At 49.4% G+C, this 26,672-nt stretch overlaps 1 protein-coding gene across 3 annotated transcripts in view; it reads left to right on the top strand.

Annotated features, from left to right (window-relative positions):
- Positions 1-1,772: 1,772 nt before the first annotated feature.
- Positions 1,773-26,672, top strand: part of LOC134037649 (leucine-rich repeat-containing G-protein coupled receptor 5-like) — a 41,472-nt gene continuing 16,572 nt past the window's right edge. For 2 of the 3 annotated variants that reach the window (XM_062483062.1, XM_062483063.1), the window contains exons 1-4: positions 1,774-2,258; positions 19,574-19,645; positions 23,879-23,950; positions 25,209-25,280. In XM_062483062.1, coding sequence (XP_062339046.1) covers positions 2,056-2,258; positions 19,574-19,645; positions 23,879-23,950; positions 25,209-25,280 — 419 coding nt within the window. In that variant the 5' untranslated portion in view covers positions 1,774-2,055. Of the gene's footprint in view, positions 2,259-19,573; positions 19,646-23,878; positions 23,951-25,208; positions 25,281-26,672 lie in introns of all 3 variants that reach the window. The other variant, XM_062483064.1, reaches the window with a different exon arrangement.

Raw genomic sequence — 26,672 nt, forward strand, 5'->3', positions numbered from 1 at the left:
CACAGGTTCCTGTCAGAAGAGCTTTATATGTCATAAGGACATAATGCCCTTCACTATTCAACACTTTGGATCAGAAACATGTAGCTCAGGTGGGCCTATATAGGCTTGGCGAAGGTAATGCCGGTCTAATGCTGCAGAACTGGCCTGGCCTTCCCTGGCCTTACGGCCCTCATTAGAGAGATAATACCTTGGTTTAATCAGCAGGCAGCAAAACAACAACATGAAGTGTTAATGAGACTAAGTCCGCCACCAGGGACAACAATAAGTCTGGGCCACAATAAGCTGTTCAGACTCTGCTGCAAATCCACACACACACACACACACACACACACACACACACACACACACACACACACACAGTAGAGACAGAGCATGTTAATTTGAATGAGTGTGTGTATGTGTGTGTATGTGTGTCCATCTATTTCCACAATCTCTAACATTGAAATGGCTGGCATAGGTCCCATGCCTGCAGTGACTGCCGATCTTTGGCATCGTCAGATTTATTTTATTTGGAGGTGGATGACATGCAAATGTTGTTGTTCCTCGTCTGGTCTGATTGGTTGGGGGCTTGCTGGTTGGGCCTTGGAATTGACCCACACCTTTGCAACGGATGTGGGGATTAACAAGGTAAAAGCTGCCTCTGATGACATTATGTGCACTATGTCGTGTATATAATAAGAACTTGTGCTTGCTTCATGAAATACTGTGTATGCAATCCAATCCAAATCTACTTTTGTAAAAATATTTCTACATGTAGTCGTTTTCTAAATGGATACAGTTGTGTAACTGACTTTATGTTGTTTTGTGTTTCTACAGTACACTGTAATACTGCAGGGGGTCTGTGTTCAGGAGACACCTCTACCTATATGTTATCTGACTAGTTATGACTTAATGGTCCTCAGAGACAGATCTCTGGTGACACAACAGTATTTCCTTTCAGAGTAATACCTCGGGTCACGGGTCAAAGAGGAAGAATTGTTTCTCACACACAGGCACACAAACACATAAAACACACACACATATTTGAACTGAATGCCTAGAGAAGACATCTTGTTCTGCATTTTCCCCGTCTTCATCTCCTTCTGGCCCCTAACTCCCTCTATGTATTTGTCTCTTGTTCTCTCGCTCCTTATCTCTGTGTGTCTGTCCCTGACATTAGCAACTGACAGCCGGAAAAAACAAAGACCATGTCTGTGTGCTTCTGGGTCCTTCTGAGGCTTCAGGATCAGCTCTTCCTCTATCTGTCCCCACAGTGAGGGATTGCCTCACTCTTAAGTGCTTCCAACGTGGCTTGCATCATCCACGGCCCGATAGCGATCTAATCTCATATTACCTGTAGTGATTTCGCTTTACAATCACTGCAGCCATTTCAGTTGTATAAGGATGCAGTGTCATTGAACACAATGCATGCACTGTATTCTGGTCTACGTTTTACACAGTGATATTATAGTATACTTGAACATCAACATGCATAGAGGGATGTCAATTATTAACCACCTCAGCGACGCAGCAGATCATCAACCAGGTCTCAGAACTTCTTTTTTTTAACATAACGTTTACAGCATTAAACAAATCGCCCACTGCATAATGATCTTTAAGATAGGTGTAGGGGAAGCAGGTGAATTATTTGCGAGCCTCAACATTTGCGTAGCTACGAGGAGCGATCCTCCGCTTGTGTGCTAGGTGTACAGCAGAGCGCAGTACGGCCCCTGGTCCTTGCTCGCTCAGGGTCCCGCGTGCGCCCTCCGCTCTCTCTCACTCTACCACTGCACATTCACTCGCGCTGGTTTTGAATGGCATTGACTGACGTCACGAAATGCGGCGCATAGGCGAGTGTTTAAAACTGTGAAGCATTTCAGGATGGAACTCGGAGAATAAGAAATAGGGGAACACACGCAATCGACTGCACGCATGCAAGCCAAGGCTCGATAGCCTACAACCGACCATCAACTGATCTGAGGGACTTTACTAAACGTGCGACCAGGCGGAAAACTTAACTCCTGCCGAGAAACTTATAGTGCGCAGTAAATTAAAAATACATTTCATACAGTGGAGATGTTTCAACTCCGTGAAGTTGTAATTATATTGTTACTGGCGGTGGTGGCGGAATGTGGAGCCGTACCGCAGAAGGGGGCTCCTCTGGGCGACTGCCCGTCCCGCTGTCACTGCGAAGAAGACGGCATGCTTCAGAGGGTCGACTGCTCGGACCTCGGGCTCACGGCACTACCAGACAACCTGAGCGTCTTTACCTCCTATCTGTAAGTCATTATTAGATCAGAATTCCGTTTCTTTTCGGACTAGATTTTGGCCCTGATTCCCATCGTGAGAACGATGGCACCTGTACACCTTGGCACGAGCTTCTCCTAACTAACTGGTAGAAAAGAGCGCTTGTTTTCGTGCGTTCACGTTCTCTGTTACTCAAGTTTGACAGTTTGAGAGGTTCGTGGCTCGAGTGGTGTTCAGGAGTCTCAGTTACCTTCAAAGTGATCTGCCCAAATTAATGTAAATGTAAAGTTTTGAACAGATATAATTTTTGTCATATATGCGGTAGTTCAATGTAAAGTTAATGTTTGAGGAACATGCTTGTTTTAATTAATATTAAGATTTACGGCGTAGATTCGTCAAAAATATACAGTATGTAGTTGTTTAAACAGACTAATGCCATTTAAAATATATAAATAATACGTTGATGTAGGAAAATGTTTTCTTTCCAAATACACACTTGTCTGTCCTAATTTGAACATGATTTTACATTTGTACTTTACACTGCATTAGTTTAATCTATTCAGTATAATCCCACTAGGTCAATACATAATGTTATGTAGATTCTGTAGATCATGAAATCAAAAATGTCATCCATTAATATTTATATATGTTATTTAGCCAAGACAAAAAAAAAATCCCACTATATAATAAAAATACCGCTGTCAAGCCATTGCTTGTAAAATATTTTTTATTTTACAAAGTTTTATTTAATTTAATAAAAATAAAGAAGCGTATACTCTTACAGTAGTAGGGACCAGGTGGAAGACATGGGGACAGAAGCAGTTAGCCGCAGCGTGGCGGCGACTCTGCTCCTCCCTCAGACTGAGTGTGGGAGCTGGTGGAGGTATGTGGAGCTGGGGGAAGCTATACTTGGCTGCCCAGCCAGACACGGGTGCTGTGCTTATGTGACAGCTACCAGTTTGACATCCACCATGCAGACCAGCCAGATCCACAGAGAGGGCAGAAAATGTGGCGTTTCTCAGGCCTCTCTCTCTCTCTCTCTTTCTGCCCTTGTGCCCCCTGTTCGACTCTCTCTTTCGATCTGTTTTTCCTCTCTCCTCTCTACCTCTCCCCCTTCTTGTCCTGTCTCAGTGACACCCAGGTATCCTCGTTCTGAGGTGCTGACAGGTCTGTCCTCAGCTCTTCTCCACTTTGTTTTACTGCTGCGGCTGTGTGTGTGTGTGCTGTGCCCTGTGTGTGTGTGCTGTGCCCTGTGTGTGTGTGCTGTGCCCTGTGTGTGTGTGCTGTGCCCTGTGTGTGTGTGCTGTGCCCTGTGTGTGTGTGCTGTGCGCTGTGTGTGCTGTGTGTGTGTGTGTGCTGTGCCCTGTGTGTGTGTGCTGTGCCCTGTGTGTGTGTGCTGTGCCCTGTGTGTGCTGTGCCCTGTGTGTGTGTGCTGTGCGCTGTGTGTGTGTGCTGTACTCTGTGTGTGCTGTGTGTGTGTGTGTGTGTGTGCTGTGCCCTGTGTGTGTGTGCTGTGCGCTGTGTGTGTGTGCTGTACTCTGTGTGTGCTGTGTGTGTGTGTGTGTGTGCTGTGGTAGTTCTGGGGTAAAATGTGTGCTGCTCTTATACATAACAGTCCCTATAAAGTGAGCAAAAGAGAGGGTGAGAGAGTGAGGTCTGTATCACTCCGTTTAAATTACCCTCCAGTGACACACACACGCAAACACACTTGAGTTAAATATAGTAACTCAGTTCTGCTTGTAAAACTGCTGAATGAGGGCCAAAATGTTTTGACAGACACCTTTCTGTGATAGATCATTTTTCAAGACAAATACACATGGTGGGTTGTACGTGTAGCTCTGTGTGTGTGTGTGTGTGTGTTTGTGTGCACAGGTAGGATGGGAGGTAACCTGTCAAACTCAAAAAACATCTCATCGTCTCTCATCATTGTGCGAAGGCAGTAAAGTGATGCGTGTCTTAACCTATACAAAGCACAAAGATACCAGCCCTAGGCAGATGCACCATCACACCCAGGATCTATGACCAGGATCTGACTAAGCAGGAGATGTGTGGAATCTTTCAGCTGTTTAGATAAGGCCCCAGTGAAGGTCTAGGAGAGGAAAGTGTTTTAGCTCCTCTTTGACAAGGTGTGAGGTGTCTGCCTCCAGAGGTCAGGACCTCATCTCCTCAGCCCTCAGGTCAGCAGTGGGTTGTCGTCACCGAGCAGTGTTTGTGTTTTTCCGGCCTTGACAGGAGAAATGGGTTTAGACTGCCGTCTGACTGCCTACCCTTACTAGGAGAGTATATTCTGTGTTTACCCATTCTATCACATAAATATCTCCCCTGGCTACGAGGTAGACCTACTGGATATTCATGTTTCTACCTCTTTAATTTTGTGAGACGAAAGGCCATACAGACAGTGTGTGTGAGAGTCACCTCTTGTAGAGATGGCTAAGGTGGGTAGTAGCCAAGAAGGTTGACAGAGGGTATAAGGCCGGGGGCATGCTAGGGGGGTTTGGCCGGCAGTGCAGGTGGGGGGTTGACAAAGGGGAAAGCCCAGGGGCAGAAGAGGTCAGGAGGAATTTGTCCAGAGGGGCATGTGGCAGGTAGGGGTCTGACAGGGGAAAGGAGGGGGGTTGTTTTACAGTTTGGTTGTCCCTCAGCCTGTGGCCTCTGAAGTCTGCAGGATTAATTAGCGACGAGCAACACTCGTTCACTGTCCTCTCTTCTTTGCTTCCGCCTCCCTATTGGCCAAGCCAGCAGGACCTGGCAGCACATGAAAAGACAGCAACAGTGTGTGTCTGTGTGTACAGTATGTGTACATGTGCCTCTGTGTTTGTGTGTGTGTACGTGTGTGTGAGTGGGTGTGCGTGTGTGTGTGAGTGTGCACCGGTCCATTGACAGAGAACACACACGGAGTAGCAATTCCCAGCAGTGGAAGTTTACCTCATACAGGTTTCTCCCTGGCGTTGGTCCTCAGTTCACATCAAGGCAGGGTTCTGCTTGTGCTGGCGATCCGGCCTCTCCTCTGATCTCTCCTGGGTGTGTGTGGTGGGCCGGGAGAGCGTCAAGATCCAGGGAGAAAGATATGTTTTTGTAAACTTGAAAAACCTGCCGTCGCTGCTTCTATTAAGAAGTACAATGAAGCTGCTCAGTTTCACAGTCTGTGATTGACCCACTCTTTCTCTCTCTCTCCCCCGTTTTCTCCCCCCCCCCTTTATCTTTCTCCCTCTATCTAGCTCTATTTTTCTCGCTCTCTTTCTCTGCAACTCTCTTTCTCCCTCTCTGTCTCCCTTTCTCTTTCTCCCTTTCCCTCTCTCTCTCTCTCCCTCCCTCTCTCTCTCTTTCTCTCTCTGTCTCCCTCTCTGTTTATCTGTATTTATCTCTCTATCTCTCTCTGTAACTCTCTCTGTCCTTTTCTGACACCAGGATTTTCAGGAGCTTGATAATAAGCCGCCAGGCCATAATAGTGACAATGTGTGTGTGTGTGTGTGTGTGATTACTGGCCTGTCTGCCAGTCAAAGACTAACTGTAAAGAAACTGCTTTCAATAAGTACTCACCCCTCAACCCCCCTCCACAATCCCCCCCCCATTCTGGAAGAAGATCAAAGGTGATGGACTGCCCATGTTTGTGTGTGTGTGTGTGTGTGTATGAGGCACCACTTTATTAAGAATCTCCTGGATCAGAGACAAAATCAACGTCATTACAGGATAAAGCTGTTATTCTTTGAGAACTGAAGAAATCCCCAAAGCGCCCCCCCCCCCCACACACACACACACACACACTCAGACACACACACACACACTCGCCTTCAGGTTTGACATTTGTAAGGCTCTCTGAGAGCTGCTTATAATTGGTACAATAGACACATCACTTGTCTGTATGGGGCAGAGGACAAAGCCTTAACTGAAAACTCGTACTATATGCAGTTACTCGCTGACACCTGTGTGATCTACTTATCTGGTTATGTTATTACCAGCTATGGTGATTGACCGCGGGTCACCTGAGCATCGATCCCAAGTGTCTCTTCATGGTATGATGTGGACTGCATCAAGCTTAAATGTGTGTTTGAGATGAAGTCATCTTATGATGACAGTGTGGTTTCAAACTACCTCTACCACACCGTGGGGTCCAGACCCAACCTGCTGCTGACAGTCAGACAGTGAGATGGATGGATGAATAGAGGAGGGCAGGGATGGAGTGGTGGATGATGTGATGGCAGAGGGTGGGGTGTAGGAATGAAAGGGTAGGGGAACGAGTGGATGGATAGAGGGTGTCTTTGAGAGAGCTGTCTTGAATCGGCCGGTGCCTGCCTTAGTCACTTTGATGTGGGGCATTCATTCATGTGACTACAACTAGGACTGGAATCATTAGCACCCCCAAAGCTTAGCTTTAATGTCGCAGGAATAGGAGGTTTAGAGAAACAGGGAGCAATGGGGAGAGAGGAAGAAAGAGAGAACCCTTTGCGTCATCGTTCAGCATTCACAAGAACACACAGCGGGCCTCCTGATCGATGGAGAGACTAGGCTCTCTGCTCCTTGCTTGTAATGTGTGTGTGTCACACTGACAAAACAGCCCCCCCCCCCTTTCCTCCAGGCCCCCTGGCCTTCCCAGGTGTCGGTTTGTTCACAACTGTGTACACTACAATACAATGACCACTGTTTGCTGTGGCATAAATTAGCTCCTCTGTGTGTGTGTGTGTGTGTGGTGTACAGTGTACTGCATGGCTTTGATGAGTGAATGGCCTCCTGATAGCGTGTGTGAAGTACAGATGGCGTAGTGGCCTGGCCTCAGTATGTTTAAGCACTTCTGCTGCTTTAAATAAGAACGGTTGTTGATATCTTCCATAGCCATTGGAAGAGTTTACACACACACACACACACACACACACACACACACACACACACACACATACATACATACATACATAGGTATGGAGGGAGGGTTTTGTGGTGGCTCTGCCTAGGAGCAGGGCAGTCAGCAGACTGGGTTGGGTGGGACCACACAGAGTTTATTTAGACCAGGAGCCAGTGGGTTTTTACAGCTAGAAACACAAACCGACCTAAAAACCTACGAACAGGCTGAATGCAGGCGGTACACCTAAAAACAAGCAGGAAACAGGGTGCAACAGGTCCAACTAACCTACCCAGAATTCCCTGTGCACATGGACCCTCTGTCTCGTAGCATTGGTTATTAGCTCTCAATGAGCTCATTTAGAGACCGAAACTGGCAAACCCAGAGTTGGGCCTGATTTCCGTAAATGGGGAGCCTTCCTCCCTCCCTTCCTTCCCCCTCTGTCTCCCCTGCCTCCCTCTCTTCCCAGAAGCAGAGACAGGGGGCTTCATTGGTGAAGACCAATGGTGTTTGTTGTTCCAAAGCGTTCCGTAATTCCACTGACGCGTTGAGGGGGTATTTATTCCCTGTCCTGGGATAATGAATAATCAGCCATCGGCGCGGCTGGTGAAAGCTCATTTGGGGAATTAGCCTGTGGGTTTGCAGGCTAACTAACTATCCACCCCCCCCCCCCCCCCCCCCCCGACCCCCCGACCCCCCTCCCTCTCCCCCCCAACCTCTCCAGACTGCTCTGTCCTTTTCTGGAGCATTCCTTCCCCCAGAATGAGATCCAGGTCTTGGGGGGGAGGAGGGGTGGGGACTCGGTCCAAATGAGCCTTTCTCTTCTGGGCTCTTTGAAGCACCAAATCAGCCTGCTGTTTCTCCTAAAAAGACGGCGGTTCTCTGATTGACCTACTAAGTGCAGCCCCACTTCCTCTTATCTCATCCAAGAGAGAGTAGCTCTCTCTATCGAAGTCTCTTTCTCTCCCTCTCTCTTTCTTTATAAAGAATAACCAGATGTTTGAGAAGGAAGAGAGACAAACAGAAAGATGAGTGTCAGGTGGTTTCGGATCCACAGGTGGACGACTGTAGGACTCAAACCAGACGTCAGGATGCTTTCAAAGAATTCCCTTCAACATACACTGACTGTTATCTTTCCTCTTTTTTTCTTCTTCTTCTTTCTTCTGTTTCTTTTTAACCAGCTGGCTGTTGGCTGTGGGCCATTCCATAAGAGTGTGTTAGTGTATCTGGGTAGAGCTGTGTGCCACACTGTTAATACACTTACATAATCCTGCTTCTTATCAGCTCTGCTCCACCAATCCACCTCCAACCCCCCGTTCCACACACACACACACACACACACACACACACACACACACACACACACACACACACACACACACACACACACACACACACACACACACACACACACACACACACACACTCTCCAAGTGGCAAAACAACACGTTGGGATTTAATCAAGCCCTAAGTGTCTTGCCAAGCTCTCAGTTATTAGACGCATTTAACGATGCATTGTTTCCCCCCGCCCCTTTCCCCCCTCCCCCTACCCCAGTAAGCCAATGGTGTGAAGCCCACTGTAGAGTTGAGGGTTTATGATCAAGAACAACTCGGAACTGAAACATTTTTTTCTATTGCTGGTTCTCAGCAGTAAAACACTGGAAGAGAGGGAGAGAGAGACAGATAGAGAGAGGACAGACAGAGAGAGAGAGAGAGAGAGAGACAGAGAGAGACAGAGAGAGAGGAGAAGAGAGAGAGAGAGAGAGAGAGAGAGAGAGAGAGAGAGAGAGAGAGAGAGAGAGAGAGAGAGAGAGAGAGAGAGAGAGAGAGGTTGAAGGCGCTCCACCAGCAGGTGTGTGAGTCTAACGTGTGTGTACTCCATCTGTCCTCCTGTGGCTCTGTGAGGCCAGTTCTATGGGACTCTGCCGCCCCCTCGCCAGCAGCTTGTTCTAACAGAGCTGTGGGGACTGACTGGCAGCGAGGCAGAGCGTCTGTGTGGCAGAGCTGCAGACAGGCAGACAGGCACACATGCCTCCGAAGGCAGCGTTGGCATCTCAGGGACACAGTTTCTCCCCTCAGATCTCCTGCCAACTACCACAGTTGGCGGAGAAGGAGTGAAGGAGGGAGGGAAGAGAAGAGGAGGAGGAGGGAAATAAAGGAGAGGGGAGGGGGAAGCTTTTGTTTTTACCGTCGTCGTCCCCTCAACCCCTTCTCCTCCCCTCCTCCCCTCCTCCCCTCTTCTCTCTGTCTTTTCTTCTGGTTAAAGGGATTGTGTGGAAGTCAGAGTTGAGCCTCTCTGTCGTCATTGTGGGCCCCCGTCCTGTAGGGACAGATGGCTGCAGGCCCGGGCCTGGCAGGCCTGGAGACGGTCACCCCTGTTCACCTCTCCCCGCTCACGGCTCATCATTCTCAGCCATGTGTGTCTGCCGGTGCCCCTGGTTGTGGGGCTTTTGGATGCAGCTGAATGATGGCTGCTGGCAGAGAGGGCCAGGGTGGACTGGACTGGCTGTGTACACAAGGAGCATGCTAAGGCACAGCTCTCTGAATGAGCCTTTAAAAGCTATTATCCTCCTGTCTGAAGAATGGGGGGGGGGAGAGAGAAAGGGGGCGGGGAGAAAGAGGGAAGAAAGAGAGAGTAATAGAAAGAGGGAGAGAGTCGGGGTGTTCACCAGCGGTCATCTTAACTAGTAACGATCCTCGGAGAGAGGAGCAGGCCTCAGAGTGGTCTTCTGAAGAAATGTCCGAATGTCTCTCCTCTTTAACGAATGTCACTCAATTATTGGAATGCCTTGGTGGTATTGTATTGTGTGACAGAGTGGGTCTGTAGCCAGGGTCTGCACCGAGAGGCCACTCTTCTCTTTTCTCTCTCTTTTCTTCACTGGTTTCTGTGCTGCCCTAGCGCCCCCCGCCCTCCCGGCCCCCCGGGGAGGGGGGTGTAAAGCGTGTGTCTATAGAAGGAGTCCCCAGTGGCCCCCCTCTTTAATATCTCTGTCTGTCTCATCACTCTCTCTTTCTGTCTCTCTTTCTCTCTCTGCTCTTCTCTCACTCTATTACTCTCTCTCTCTCTCTCTCTCTCTCTCTCTCTCTCTCTCTCTCTCTCTCTCTCTCTCTCTCTCTCTCTCTCTCTCTCTCTCTTCTCTCTCTCTCTCTCTCTCACTCTCTCTTTCCCCCTCTCTGTCTCTCTCTCTTTCTCTGCCTCTCTCTCAATCTATTACTCTCACAATTTCTCTCTCTCTCTCTCTCTCTCTCTCTCTCTCTCTCTCTCTCTCTCTCTCTCTCTCTCTCTCTCTCTCTCTCTCTCTCGATCAAGCTCCCTGCAGAAAATATTTTGTTTCACAAACTGTAAGTAAGTAAGTAAGTAAAACTTTATTTATATAGCACATTTCATACAAGAATTGTAGCTCAAGGTGCTTTACATAAAATCAATAAAAACAATAATACAAGTGATAAACAATTCAAACAAAAATAAAAATCCCAATAAGATCTCTGTTACAAGTAAAATCACTGTGTCACAGCTTCAGGGTTTAGGAGACTTATGTGCACATACACACAGCCACAGCCAACACACACGAATCCCATCAGAGTTACGGTAAAGTCAGTTATTTTCACTATCAGCTGTAACTTCATACTGAAGACATGACAGTTATTTATCGTCTTTAATTTATCATTATTTGGAAGCAAAGCGTAGCTCCTCAGGGAAAAAAAATTAAGAAGATTTTGTATCAAAAGGAAAACAACCAGCCCCTCCAGCCCCCCCCCCCCCCCTAACCTCTTCTAACTTTAATTACGAAATTCCAAAAGGAAGTGATAATTAAAAAGTGTTTTTCCAGCTGGGCCAAAATTGTCAGCAGCTTTCCTCTGATTGGAGAGAAAGCAGCTACAGCGTAAAATGAGTGAGTATCCTGTGTGTGTGTGTGTGTGAGTGTGTGTGTGTGCATATGTGCATGTGTGTGTGTTGGTGGGAGTGGAGGGAGATGGGAGCTACTCCAAACAATCAGTGGGCCTCCTCAGTCATTTAGAGCCCTTCAGGTAGCAGCCTCTTAGGTGATGGATGGCTGACAGCGCCTGAATGGAGGACACACACACACACACACCTAGCTCCTGTGTGTCCAGTCGGCCATGGCAGCTCTAGAGTTTCTGTAGACGTGCTTTCAGCGACCCTTGACAGAGCCAAGTGATCCTCCCCCTCTCCCCCCCCATGACCCTCCCCTGACCCCCCTGACCCCACTGGATCTTACCCCACCCTCTTCAAACATCCCGGCAGCCAGCCAGCTCAGGTAGTTGAAACACCTGACTCCACACAAAAACAGGGCAAACAGCCCCAGCTCTGCTGGCGGCCGGAGGACCAGACCTGCTCCCGTGTTCCCATCCTATCAGTTTACAGACCCAGTGTGACCACACTGTGTTCTGAACAGGTGGGACAGGCGAAGGGAGGCAGCGAAATGTAGACTCTCCCGTGTGGTCTAAGTTGTCATGACTGCCTCTGTGCACGCCTCCACAAAGCCCCCTGGAAGCCTTTCATGAAGCCCCTATGTCGTCTCTATGAAGCCTGGCCGACGGAGGGCCCATTCAGACGTCTGTTGACACAGTTGTATCCATCCTCCGAGCTCCTGGTTTGAAGTGCTGAATGTAGCCGGTCAGGCAGATCTCCGTGGCGATAGTTGCCGTTGCTAAGAGCGCCTATATTGACTCATGGCTGGCGTGATAGCATCACATTCCTCAGACAGCCTGGTCAGGTAGGGAGACGCAGGTAGCAGCGCCCGTCTGGGACCACAGCAGGAACAGCTCTGATGGAGACAGAACCTGCGCCTGTCAGGTTGTCCTGTGGTAAACAGAGTCTGTGTGTGTCTCTAACTCTCTCTCTCTCCCTCTCTCTCTCCCTCTCTCTCTTTCTCTCTCTATCTTTCTTTAATCATAATATTCCTTTCACGACAGTCTTATCTGAAAAACAGAGCAAACCATAACACAGACGTCGTTTTTCTTCTTCTTTCTTTCCTCATCCCTCCTTCCTCGCTCTGAAAGAATGCAGCCTGCTTTATATAGACCCGTTGTGGGAGAGCCAGTGAGCGGGTGGGCGAGAGACAGAGCCCTCACTTTGGAGAGGAAGACAGAGAGAGAACGAGAGGTCTTTATGGTAATGTCCTCTCTAACATTGGCACCGAGAAGTTACCATCACCCTCAGGCCAATCAGATGCTGCAGATGGAGCCATCCAGGGATGGAGGGAAGGAGGGATGGAGGAGGAGGAGAGAGAGGAGTGTGGTGCTAAAACGAGAGACAGATGGGCACAGGGCAATCCTGATCTGGGATTAACTCTGTTGTTTTTCTCTGGAGGCGTTGCTCTTAGATCACTTAGAAGGAGCGAGAGAGAGAGAGAGAAGGAGAGAGAAGGTGAGAGAGGGAGAGAGAGAGAGCAAGGCAGAGAGGGGAGGAGAGAGGGAGGAATGGAGCAGCACCCCTGAAGAGAAGACAGGAATGTGTCATTGATTAGAGTGTGTCAGAGGGTTACACACCACCTTCCACTCCTCTCATCTCCTCACCTCTATGCTCTCGTCTCGTCTCCTCTTCATCTCGTCTCCTCTTTCCTCCTCCCCTCCAGGTGGGTTTCTGTTCCACAGATGACTGTGTCTGTCAAGCAGGTGTAGTAGAAAAATCATAAACAAAGACAAATCATTGAAGCTGAAGTGCTAAGCTGAAGGCACACACACACACAGTCCCAGGCACAACAATGTTATCTGCCAAGGAAGTGTGTGAGCCTCATGCCTCTCCCACCCTGCTGGGTAAACATGGTAGCTAGCTATGCACACACAGACACACACACTCTGGAAAACACACACACACATACACACACACTGAAATGCCTTCCAGATTCCTTCCAGGTACGAGGAGAACTCATTAACACATAATCAGTGACTTGACAGCCCCAGAGAGAGAGAGGAGAGAAAGAGAGAGACAGAGATAGAGAGAGAGGTGTTATTCAGTCAGTCAACCATTACTGAAAGATGTCTCAATTGTTCTCACACCACTCCCAACCCAGCTCACTGTTTATCTAAGTTTATCTAACTCTGTCCCACAAAGCTTCCATTCTGGGGGGTTATTACGGCATGCTGAGGGAGGGGTGTGTGGAGTGAGGCCTGGGGTTGGGGGGGGGTGGGGGGGGGGGTTAGGCTCTACTGATGGTTAACGCTGGATAATAAGTGATCTAGTCCTGCAAAGGTAAAGGCCCAATCAGTTTAATATGTCCATGTTTTGTCAAGTACACATTTACAAAGATCAGAGACTCCAGGTCTTTGCAGGTGCTTGCATAAAAGGGCCCCATGTGACCTGTATTAGCATAGGAAGTTATCTTTACTTCCTGCTCCTCGCCTGTAAGTTACTGTTGACCTTTTCTGTTCTGTTTTGGAAATAGCTGACCTGTGGTTCCCCAATATGTCAGACCTCAAACCTAGCAAGTCATTCTCTCTCAAGTTTTTAGACTCAAACCATACTCTAAACTGTGCCCTGCTCCCTACCCCCCCTGCTCCCTCCGCCTTCGCTCCAGACACCTCCTCCATACTGCTATAATGACCACAGTTTGCTAGCTGTCGCAGAGTGACTGTACACGGACGACACAGCGAGGAAAGGAGAGGAGGAGGAGAGGGAGCTGAGGAGGGGAGCGCTGAGCGTGTGTTAATCTTCTCTTAGTATCGCAGCTGTCTTGTGCGGGTCTGTTTCATGGTGCGGAGCTCCAAAGCCTGGAGCTTATCCTGCTGGCCACAGCCTGAACTTTGCAACCCCTCCTTTCCTCCTGCCTCTCCCCCACCTGGCCGTCCCTGGCCCCCCGCCCCCCTGCCTGGCCTTACCGGGTCCCTGGTCCCCCCCTTTGCCTCCCCGTTCCCCAACCCCTCCGCCCCCTCCCTGGCCTTCCCTGGCCCCTGGCCCTCCACAACCCTCTCTAGCCCCCCCACAGCTCTCCATAGCCCCACACAGAGCCCTCCCTGCCCTTCTCTGGCCCCCTACCCTCCCTGGCCCCCGGCCCCCCCCCGGCCCCTAGGGACATGTTCCAGGCCTTGATGTCTCCATCTTCTTCCCTCCTGTGTGGGGCTTGTCGTTTTCTCAATGCCTCAGCTAGCGCTCTCACTGCTACTTAATGATGTAGAGAGTCTGGACAGTTGGACAGATCGACAGATCGACAGACAGACAGACAGACAGACAGACAGACAGACCGACAGACAGATAGACAGACAGACGGACAGACTTCATCCCCTGATCTGAGCCCTTCCTCTCTCTTTCCGCGCACTTGATTTGTCTCTCCTAAAAGTGTAGCCTGGTAGATAGTTTAGCTCTCTCTAATGTTTCTACCAGATTCTAGTCATCTCTATTAGCTCTCGGTCCACTGTCTCTGTTTCCCCCGTCACACTGGGGCTTAGGCTGAGGCTGAGGCTGGGGTTGAGGCTGAGGCTGAGGTAGAGGCAGGGGCTGGGTTTGGGGCTGAGGCTGAGGCTGAGGGGAGTCATGGCAATAGTGGAGTTGAAACAACAAGACATGCATGAATACACCCACATACACGTGTGTAGACACACACACAATGGAGGCTGCCTGCCTGGTGACTGAGTGCTCATTAAATAGCAAGCAGATACGACGCCACAGGAAACACCACAGCAGATTGTGTTTTTCTCCTTAACCTTGACTCAACACATACGGCCCCAACTCCTCTCACAGCCTCTCCCAAACACACAACACACACTGACCCTCACGCAAGCTACCGGCCTGCTATGAAATGTCACACCAGCGGCGGTGAATGAAGTCAGTTCTGAAAGCTCAAGTCCTGCGGCCCCTGTCTCCAAACTGGCCTGGTAGTATTTATCTAGGAAGAGAATCACGGCTGGAAACAGCCCTGGCTGTTGAGAAGTCCCAGCATGGCATGCCTGGCTGACTCTCTTTACCTTCACTGACAGGGAGAAAGGGAAAGAGAAAGAGAGAGGCAGGGAGAGAGAGCTAGAGAGAGAGAGACGGAGCCAAAGAGAGCGGGAGGGAAATAAAGAAAGGTGTTGAACAAGTCTGCGCCAAAGAAAGGAAGACTAATTATAATCTCAGAGGAAGGTGGAGGGCCTGTGCAGGTCTTAACCCCACCTTCCCCCCCTCAACCCCCATGTACAGGTGTATAAATAAAACAGACCTTGAGGTGTGGCCTGATTGGCTGGCTTGGAGAAAATGGTCCTTTCTGAGTGTGACAGTCAGGCAGAATAGGCAGAACAATCGATCACCCAGAGAACTGTTTTAGTAGGCAGACAGGCAGCAAGCAGCCTTCCAGGCAGACAGGCAGCACAGTGCATAGTTCTGACAGGCTGTAGAGGTGATTGATGCTCGTCCAGGCATCCACATGGAAACTGGTCCCTGCCCAAAGGATGTTTACGTGGTGGAAAAGCGGTTTGTCTAGACCAATTATGGCCCAAGCAGGCCCCTTCCTTCTGACTTCTACTGCCACCAAGTCAGGGGTGATTACTTTTTACTACCCCAAACAAGAACTTATGGTATATATACACACAGACACACACACACACATGCTCTAGTGTATTACTAACAATCCATGAATCAGAATGAGTGCTGATCTAGCTGCCAGTTCTGCTTGTTTACCTATTAGGTTCTATTTGTACCTGGCCAATAGAGTGTTAGATTTACAGCACCATTAACATGGCTCTGTGCTTGCCTCTGGTGGTGAAAGCACCTTAGCAAACTGGTACTAACAATTGGGCTGAGGCTGTGGCTGAGATGGGCTGTCCTCAGGCTGAGGCTGGACTAGCCTCGGGCTGTAGTTGGGCCGGACTGGACTGGGGCTGGGGCTGGGGCTGGGGTTGGGGCTGGGGCTGGGCTTCCAGGAGACAGACAGCTCTACTGGTCTAGTTTACTTCAATGTGACTTTTGTTGAGGTGAACTTTATTGAAGTGGAACTTTCTCCTCACCTCGTAAAGCCCTGAACCTCTGGTGAATGAATAGTAATTGACTGAATGTGTGTGTGTTGAAGTTTCCTGACAGAGTGGAAGGGGTCTGCTTCATGTTAGAACTAGCCATGACTTCTGTTTAGGCCTGTGTATGTGTGAATGTTGGTATGTGTGTTTGCACTTGTATTTGTGTGTGTGTCTGTGTTTGTTCCTGTTTGCGGGTAGGAGTGGGAAAGCCCTGTTAGATATCTTAGGGTGTACTAATCTGTAGATTTCAGGCATGCTAAGTATAGGATGTGTGTGTGTGTGTGTGTGTTTGCTAGATGTAGATGGCTTCCTGGTTCCAGGCATGGTGGCAGGTGCGACCATCTCTCCAGTGTGTTCACCATGGTAACCTGACGCTAGCTCCAAGCCTTCCCCTGCTCTGTGTTCTTATGGAGGAGGTTATAATAGGTCCTCACCCATCTCCCCCTCCCTCCCCTGGCCCGCTGGCTCATTGTCCATGGGGAGACAGACTATGTGGGCCTGAAACCCAACACTGACAGCTTGTCTTGGCTGCGTATAAGAGTGTGTGTATGTTTATAACACTGGCAGTTTGCACCTCAGCTTCCCTGCCATGTCTCTCTGTCAGGAGGGGGAGAAGGGATGAGATATGGTGGAGCTTGAGAGATAGAAAGAACAAGACAGACAGACAGACAGAGAGAGAGTTTAGAGAAAGACACAGAGAAAGAGAGACAGACAGAGAGTGAGAGAGAGAGAGAGACAGACAGACAGAGAGAAAGAGAGAGAGAGAGTGAGACAGAGAGAGAGAGAGAGAGAGAGAGAGAGAGAGAGAGAGAGAGAGAGAGAGAGAGAGAGAGAGAGAGAGAGAGAGAGAGAGAGAGAGAGAGAGAGAGAGAGAGAGAGAGAGAGAGAGAAGAGAGAGATGAGAGAGAGAGAGAGACAGAGAGAGAGAGAGAGAGAGAGAGAGAGAGAGAGAGAGAGAGAGAGAGAGAGAGAGAGAGAGAGAGAGACAGAGAGACAGAGAGAGAGAGAGAGAGAAGCGGAGAGAGAAGAGAGAGAGAGAGAGGAGAGAGAGAGAGAGAGAAGAGACAGAGAGACAGAGAGACAGAGAGACAGAGAGACAGAGAGAGAGAGAAGCCACCAGTCTTCCCCATGTGTGTCAGCTGTGTTGTAAGCCCCCCTCTTCTTTGAGGGTCCGTGTGTATGGATACTCTAGACCCTTGGGAAAGACTCTGAGGAGCTGTGAAATTAGCCCCTCCGCCCCATCTGTCTCATCTACACACACATACATCCACACACACACACATGCACACACACACTCACAGTCTTACTCTCTCTCACCATCCATTAATGCTAATCACCTCAGCCCTGGGCTCGCTGTAGCATTTGATTAGATTGAGGCCCAGGGTGGAGCTGGACTCCTTTCCTCCTCAAGGAGGACTGGGAACAAATCCCCAGGTTTGGATGTATTTTGCTTGTTTACATGTGTAGACAGGAGTGTTGAGTGTTTTCCATCAGCCTGCACTGTCATACAGGGTCACCTGTTGCAGGATTTGCGGTGTATCAACAGGTTTATCTGATGCTGCTGGGCTGTGTCACATGACTGTACGTATATGTGGATGGATGTGAAAGCATTGCTGTGTTTGTGTGTCAGCTTTGGCACAGACCGGGCATTTTACTCACACACAGCAACAAGTAAACACACGCATCACACACAGGCACACACAAGCCTGCACTCAGCGTTTTCTGTTTTTATTTGATTCGCTGTGCCTGTGTGTGTGACTGTATGTGTGTGTGTGTGTGTGTGTGACTGTGTGTGTGTGTGGTGTATGCCTACTGTAAAACAACAGTCCTTGAGTGTTGTCCAAGTCAAACAAGCTAGTCCAGTGCAAACCAGGCAGTGTTCTGGACCCCGGCCCAGGGCGTTTCAGAGCCACCCACCTCCATGGTGATGCTGCTCTCCTCATAAACCAAGCTTACCTTCGCATGGAGAGGAACTAACCTAGACTGAGACGAGACAGCCAGCCTGTTGGACCAGCTCACATCAGCTTGTTGTCCTGGTTGTGGCTGTTGTTGTTGTTGTGTTTGTGGTCAGCTCACCCAAATATCTCAGTTATTTTAACATCAAAGAGAAACCACAGAAGGGACGGCCTCTATTGGTACTTGGCTGACAGGAGTTGTAATGGTTGTTTAATCAGGGTCTTTGTCTCTCTGTTGAGGGCTAAGGCTTTTCTAACACTCCTTTTCATTGGTGTGATGGAGGTTGGGTCATACAGTACTGTCCAGGCTGGCCGTGATTGGCTAACACAGGAAGGCTGGCACTGTGAAGTCACACACAATGGTTCCCAGTCTGCTTGGTTCCCACGGTTACACTGCAGGGTTTACGGCTAACACACACACGCGCACAAACATACGCACAAACACTCCTTCACACACACACACACAAACGCAGTTGGCCCGTTCTGTCTTTACTACTCTCTCTGATGTTTAAGAGGTGCCCCCCTGCTGGTGTGTGTGTGTGTGTGACCGCGGGGTGAAACCCTCACAACCCCGCAGATAGAAACATAGCTTCTAGATTTCACCATGATCCCTCTATCCCATCCTAACAACCGTACCTGATCTGTGTGCCACACATGGCCCAGGGCTTTTTAACAGCAGCACCTGATCCTCTACCGTTTGACCTGCTCTTCTAGTCTTTGCAGATAGAAATAGGAAAGACTAGAAAAGACGACCCTACAGTATGTCCATCCTCCCTGGTCTGGAGTGGTCTGTCTCCATGCGTCTGTTGCCCCTGGTTCCCTCTCGTGTTGACCGTCCTTGCTGCCAGACCAGACCGACCAGAGAAGATTCTTTACGGTAATCTGCTGTTTGAAGTGCTTGTATCTCAGGTTGGTGCTGTGTGGATTCCCTGGCCTGCCCCCGGCTTTGAAGGAGAGGTGTGAGGGCCGCAGGGCGGTCGGTATAAACGGCTCTCTGTTCTGTTCTAGAAGCTTCCGCTGCTCACTGGCCGCCTGACTGGGACACCTGGCTGGTATCACTCTGGAGATAGCGCCTGATCTGGCTGATAGAGGGAGGCAGGGTGTGTGTGTGTGTGTGTGTGCGTGTGTGTGTGTGTGTGTGCATGTGTGTGTGCGTGTGTGTTTTGAAGAACACAGGATATATTGTTAAACCATGTGAACATACTGGGTTACAATGCTTGGCCAATGCTTCCAATGCAGTCATCTCCGGGGTGTGCCTCATAAAATGTGAATGGTGTGAGTGTATGTGTGTGGGTTGTGTGGGTGTGTGTGTCGGAAAAGCAGAAAGAGTTCTCTTACAGTATGGGTAATCTTTTAATCTCAACACACTTAGTTTAGACCAGGAAAACAGACTGTACAAACAGTGACACGCTAACCAGCAATTGTTAAACCATGTTTATATCTCAACTTCCAGGATGTTTCCATCCAAAACATACAATCTGAGCAGCTGTGAAGTTTGCCTGTGTATTAATGTTCTTTTCCTCTCTCCCCCCCCCCCCATTACCTCTTTATCTTTCTCTCTATCTCTTTCTCTCGGTCTCTCTGGTTTTCTCCCTTTTTGTCTTCTGTTCAGCGATCTGAGCATGAACAACTTGACCCTGCTGCCCAGCAGTGCCCTCACCAACCTCCACTTCCTAGAAGAGCTGTGAGTATGACACACACTTCCGAAAGAGCCCATCTGAAGCACACGGTCCAAGGCTGCTGGAGCTGAATGGACAAGGCAGGTGTGTGTGTGTGTTTGCGTTCAGTGACAGCGGTTCCTTAGCTGGTTGATGACCGGGGATTCCACTGGAGGACTTCCTGTCAGTTGTCTCCTGGGATGTGTTAGCCAGCTGCAGGCTCACACACACACACACCAACATACACACGCACACACACCAACATACACACGCACACACACCAACATATACACACCAACATACACACGCCAACATACACACACACACACACCAACATACACACGCACACACACCAACATACACACGCACACACACCAACATATACACACCGACATACACACGCACACACGCCAACATATACACACCAACATACACACGCACACACGCCAACATACACACGCACACACACCAACATATACACACCGACATACACACGCACACACGCCAACATACACACGCACACACACCAACATACACACGCACACACACCAACATATACACACCAACATACACACGCACACACACCAACATACACACGCACACACACCAACATACACACGCACACACACCAACATATACACACCAACATACACACGCACACACACCAACATACACACACCAACATACACAGGCACACACACCAACATACACACGCAAACAGACACCAACATACACATGCACACACACCAATGTACAGACGCACACACTTTCATACTCTGGGTTTGGATCATTGTAGAGAGTTGATGAAACTTCTTGGAACAAGGAAGTCAGTCAAACTCAACAAGGAAACATCAAATGACATACACCGTACAGTTCATATTTCCTTTCAATAAATACGTCTTTCTGCCAGAATGCCAGGAATAAAGACTAACATCTTTATTCTCCTCGTCAGTGTTTGACTGTGAATAAGTATAAATGGTAATCTTAGGAATGAAGAGACACTGAACGTGATCTTTAAACACTTCGATACCAGCCATCATAATCTGCTGGGATTCGGACTAGTCTGCAGAGTGCAGCTGCATCAGGAGGCTCTCCCCTTATTCACACAGTGACTCGGACTAGTCTCCAGAGTGCAGCTGCATCAGGAGGCTCTCCCCTTATTCACACAGTGACTCGGACTAGTCTCCAGAGTGCAGCTGCATCAGGAGGCTCTCCCCTTATTCACACAGTGACTCGCACTAGTCTCCAGAGGGCAGCTGCATCAGGAGGCTCTCCCCTTATTCACACAGTGACTCGCACTAGTCTCCAGAGTGCGGCTGCACCAGGAGGCTCTCCCCTTATTCAGACAGTGACTGTGGCTAGTCCCCAGAGTGCAGCTGCATCAGGAGGCTCTCCCCTTATTCACACAGTGACTGTGGCTAGTCCCCAGAGTGCGGCTGCACCAGGAGGCTCTCCCCTCATCCATGCAGCGGCTCCTCCCTCTAGTAGAGTGGAGAAAGCATTCACAGAGGTATTCTGGGTATCCAGCACAGCTGAGCTCTCCAGGAAAAACCAGCAGCTCCCTCTCCCCCTCTCCGCCCCCAGCGCTCTAATACAGTGATCGGGCAGGGTGATGACAGGGTGGAGGGCAGTGGAGGCTGTGGTGGGGGCTGTAGAGGCTGGGGGGCCAGTAGAGGCTGGGGAGCATGAGGGGCCTCATGTGTATCTGAAGGGGTAGCAGGGAAGGGATTTGAGAGGAGAGTGTGAGAGGGTTAGCAGGAACTAGGTGTGTGTGTGTGCCCGTGCGCGCGGGAGTTGGTTTCATGTCGCTTATGTGCAGCTGTTTTGGACACAGTGTGACAGGTTGTGTGCGGGTGTGTGAGTGTGGAACCTATCAGTTACATTGAGCTTTACATTCTGGAGTGTTTACAGTTCTGTCGCAGCGCTACGTGGACCACCAGCGGGCGACGTCAGCACCACGCCCCCAGCCAAGAGGGGGTGAGACCCTGACCCCCTGAGACCCTCTCTCAGAAGGCATACTTAACATGGACACAGAGAGGGTGCATGTGATGCTGGGGTTGTGGGGAGGTGTGGGGTGTCCTGTTCCCCCCCTGTGCAGCATAGTGGAACTGGGTCACATGTCAGAGGGTAATAGTGGTAGTAAAAGTACGGCACCCAGAATAGTTCACCCCTCACTCTTGCTTTTTTTCCGATTCACACTTTGCATCTTTCCATCATTCTGTCTGACCCTCGACCCTGTACTTTTCCTTTCACTTTTCTCTCTCACTGCTCAGTCCCTTGTACTGGTAAGAAAAGATCTGATGAAATGGTCGCTTGACTGTGCGGGTGTCTGTGTGTCGGCACAAATATGTGGCGTATTTGGTCTGTGAGTCTGACTGTTTCAAATAAATTAATCGAGATCACCCTGAGGTTCACTCTCCAATGATATCATCCACTTAGACATTATGACAAGTTGTGTGTGTCTGGTAAGGTGCAGTATGTGTGTGTGGCTAGTAATCCGAAGGTTGCCAGTTCGATTCCCGGTCATGCCAACTGACGTTGTGTCCTTGGGCAAGGCACTTCACCCTACTTGCCTCATGTCCCTGTACTTACTGTAAGTCGCTCTGGATAAGAGCGTCTGCTAAATGACTAAATGTAAATGTGTGTGTGTTTATGCTTTGGGGGTGAGGGCCCTAAAATATCAGTACAGTCTGACATATTTAGCCCAGTTTCTTTCAGCAGAACTGCAAACTCATTACCACAAACAACTCTAATAGAAGACAGATATAAAATACTAGACACATAAAAACCACCTGGACAAGAAGAGTTTAAAACACTGTGTTCTCCAACGTAGAACAAATCAGAGGTACAAAAATGTATACGTAGAAGGAGAGGACAGGGGAGGAAAGGAGAAGAGAGATGGGCTGTAGGTGTGAGAAGGTAGATACAGAGAAAGGGGGTACGGGGGGGGGGAGGGGAGAGGTGAGAGGGAGAGGAGACAGAGCTATGTTTGCCTTGAGTTGCGCACACACGAATAGAGCGCGTTTGAAGTATCTCCCATACCCCTTTCCCCCCCATCCCCATCGAGCCCCCCCCCTCCACCTGGACGCAGTGTGACCCTTCAGAGACCTGAACATGACACTCTGAGCTATTCCCGTCCCCTGGCATCTGTATGTGTGCGTGCGTTGATGACAGTGTGTACGTACGCATGTGTGTGTGTGTGGGCGTACGTGTGTGTGTGTGTCCATGCTCCCTCCTCCAGCCTCTCCACAGCCTCTCTGGGTGGGGGCGAGATTCAGCACCTGTCCGTTAAAAACAACACTACCGCAACAGGACACCGCAGAGGTGCATCTTGGGTATTTGCAGATCCCTGCCCTCTCCCGTGACCCTCCTGGACAGCCTTCCCCTGCCCAGTGGCCCCTGGCTGACTCCAGGCATGAGGGAGAGGCATCCCTGCCTCTTCTTCTGCTGCTGGTTCTCCCTTCAGCTGCAGTAATGAATGCCCTCAGCATGCCAGTGTTAGCGCTGTGAAAACAGAGACGATTTCCCTCGTCCAAGTATTGCACTAGCCTCTCCTCTCTAGGAGATCTCAGACACAGACAGACAGAAAGACACACACCGACACTGAGAGGGGTGTGTGTGGCTCGTCACTCCCCCCCCTGTATGGATCCACAGTAGGCTGCCATCTAACCATCAGTCCTGAGAATGTGGTCTCGTTTCCATGGTTGCAAGGCCAGCAGCAGCCCTTCTGCCTCGGTAAAAATCAGAGTTTGCATAAACACAGTAATCTCTCAATCTCCCATCCAGTTAGGCTGATATTTGTTATGTAAATACCAATTGAATATGTATATTTGTGTGTGGCTGGTGGGGTGAGGGGGGGGGTGAGGGGGGGGGAGGGGGTGATGATCAACAGATGAACGACAGAGACAGACAACCTACTCTCTCTCTCTCTGTCTCTCTCTCTGTCTCTCTCCCTCCCTCTCCCTCTCTCTCTCGCTCTTTCTCTCTCTCTCTCTCTCTCTGTCTCTCTCTCTCTCTCTCTCTCTCTCTCTCTCTCTCTCTCTCTCTCTCTCCTCTCTCTGTCCTGCCTCTCTTATTGGAACAATTGATTCCCTCTCCTTCCAATTACATTTTAATATTGGGCAGTTTATGTTGGCGTATTACTTTCACTACAACATTATTTGACTTATATTTTTTATTAACTCCACATGACAAGAAAACTAAAACATCATTCATCGTCCTTTCTTTCTCTCCTTTTCCTCCTTCTCTCACTTTCACAGACGTCTTGCAGGGAATGACTTGACTTTCATCCCCAAAGGAGCGTTTGCAGGACTCTTCAATCTCAAAGTTCTGTGAGTACCCATGACGCACACACACACACACACGCACACACACACACAATCCTTTCTTGTGTTTTCTTAGTGAAGTGCTTTTCAGAAGAACGTGACCTGGGTTCAGCATCCTCTAGCCACCTCAGGAGACAAGGATCAGTTGATCTTCTGCAATCTGTCATTAGACCAATGTGTGTGTAATTTACTGTAATTGGTGTTAAAAAGGGTTATTCCTTGGAAAATATTGGAAAGTAATTTCTACCACTTGGAGAAAATTGACTGAGAATTGGAGTGTGAAAAGTAGATTGCTGTGAAAGCCTAAATTGGCGCAGACCTGGCAGTTAATGGCTAACTTCATGGATGACAGTTCCCTACCCACTCCAGTTACCTGGCTCGATAGATCTCTCTGAGGGTTCACCTTACAGCAGCCCGGGCCGGAGGTGGAGGGAGTGTACATGTATGTTTCTGCAGCTCGACTAAAACATAAGAAGTCGACAGAAAAATCTAGTCCTGCCAAATGATTGTCATGTGACAGCATATTTCAGATTTGACCTATGAGTTTGGAACAATGAGTGACCCACTAACTTATTATAGACCTTGTAGATCCAAAGTCAAATCTCCCCTGGTCTCTCCCTATCTCTCTCTCTCTCCCTCTCTCTCTTTGATGGTATAAGTACCGGGTCTAATCACTGGCAGCCTGCAACTTGTAGGGTTTTATACCTAAATACACATGTGAAAGCAACGACCAGCTTTTCATTTATGATGGAGCAGCCAGAAACATCTGGATCAGTCTTGGTGCGGCTCTCATAAAAGTACACAAGAACCTGTTTGTGACACTCAGAAACAAATGTTTAAGGAGCGTTTGCTTTGTAAAACTAAATTTCCTGTGAAAGTGTGTCTTTTTATGGAGCCACGGACATATAGAATCATATATCAACTACCTAGTATGTCAACGCGGAAAGTTATGTTGGTACGCCACTCCACTCCTCCTCTCTCTCTCTCTGCCTCCTCCTCGTCCCTCTTCCTCCCTATCTATCGTTTCCCCGGCATTGTCCTCTCTGCTTCTCTGCATGCCTGTCTCCTTCTCGCCTTCCTTCCCTCTCAGGCCCACTTTCTCCTCTCACACATCAGTCCAGAGGGATGAATGAATAGTCCTGCCATCATAACGACACACTGACAGAAACACTTTAATTGTTCTACATTTGCAAGGCAGGTAAAGGTGTCCTATGAGTGCTTCATCGACCCTGACACTCTGTATTTCTGTTCTTCCGTGTTCTAGGATGCTCCAGAACAACCAGCTGCAGCAGGTTCCTGGAGAGGCCCTGCAGAATCTACGGAACCTCCAGTCCTTGTGAGTACAACCCCACCCTTCCAACGCTGCCCTGGGATATTAAAGAAGCCTCCCCTTTTCAGGTCAACTCACAATTAGAGTGAGCTACCTGACTACCATCCCCATTATCCTGTCTCTATCGCTCTCCCTCCCAGTCATTCCCTGCTCCATTACGCAGGCTGCAGTGTATAGTGTGACTGGCTGTATTGGGGCTCTCATACAGAGAGAGACAGAGGTATCAGGCCCGCTCCATTAGAGGACAGGGCTTTTAATTACGATGCCAAGCACAGAGGGCGGAAGGTTGGAGGGGGAGGCCTGGGGGGCGGGTCAGAGTATACAGGAGAGCTGGAATTGAATCTAAATCAATTTGGGGCCATAGAGGAGCAAGCTTTGATCAACAGGGAAAGAGAAGAGGAGGGAAGATAAGAAGGTCTGAATGGCCAGCGAGATAGTCTTTCACTCCGGTCTGACTGGAAGAATCTGCCCCTTTCTCTACAGCCTCCTCTCTCCTTTTCTCTCTGCTCTTTGCTTTCCCCCCCGAAACACATGTGGAAGATCAGTCGAAGATCACGTTTGTCTTGAGTATTGTCCTCCTTCACTATCCCTCCTCTCTCTCCCCCTCTCCTTCCCTCCTTCCCTCCCCCTCGCTCTCTTTTCTTTCCACCCCCTGTCCCTCTCTCCTCCTCCATCCCTCCCAGCATTGGGAGAACAGAGCAGCCATTGTAAGAGGGACAGATACTACTGGTTATCTCCACCAGCAGTCTTCTTCAGGAGGAACTAATGGACAGACTCTTTTACTGGCTTTTGTTCCCTAAATGTGGCCTCTGGAGGGAGGGAGCGATGGGGAGGCAGGGAGAGGGGGAGGAAAGAAAGAGATTGACTGCGTGGAGGGAGAAAGAGAGGATAGAGGGCTGGGAATGAGGAACCGAGGGAGGGAGGAGGACTAAGGAGGTGGAGGTGAATGGATAAAGGTGATGAGGGAGGGACACAGAGATCCAGATAGAGGGATGCCAGGGGGAAGAGTAGGAGGGTGTTTGATATAACCTGGGCCCCGAGGGCCAGACCCCTACCTGACGGCTCAGATAAGAGCTGCATGCGGCCCGGCTGTTTTCGCCGCGGACACAGGAGAGAAGAGAGCATCTTCCCGTCTCTCCTCACACAACCCTCCTGCCCCGTCACCTCTTCCCTCCCGCTCCCTCCCTCCTTTCCTGTCTTCTCCTCTTACCCCCTTCTTCCCTCCTCCATCCTTTCCTTTCCCCCATAAACATACATGTAGAGCTGCAGGCCACGGAATCCTCCGTGAAGGCCGAAACAAGATCCATGCCATATTTACTAAACACACTTCTGTCAACAATTCAGAGCAAAAATACACACATAAGCCCCATTGAATCAGGGAGAAGAGAGCTAAATAGT

Source organism: Osmerus eperlanus, chromosome 17, assembly GCF_963692335.1.
Source record: "Osmerus eperlanus chromosome 17, fOsmEpe2.1, whole genome shotgun sequence".
In the NCBI taxonomy this organism is placed as follows: domain Eukaryota; kingdom Metazoa; phylum Chordata; class Actinopteri; order Osmeriformes; family Osmeridae; genus Osmerus; species Osmerus eperlanus.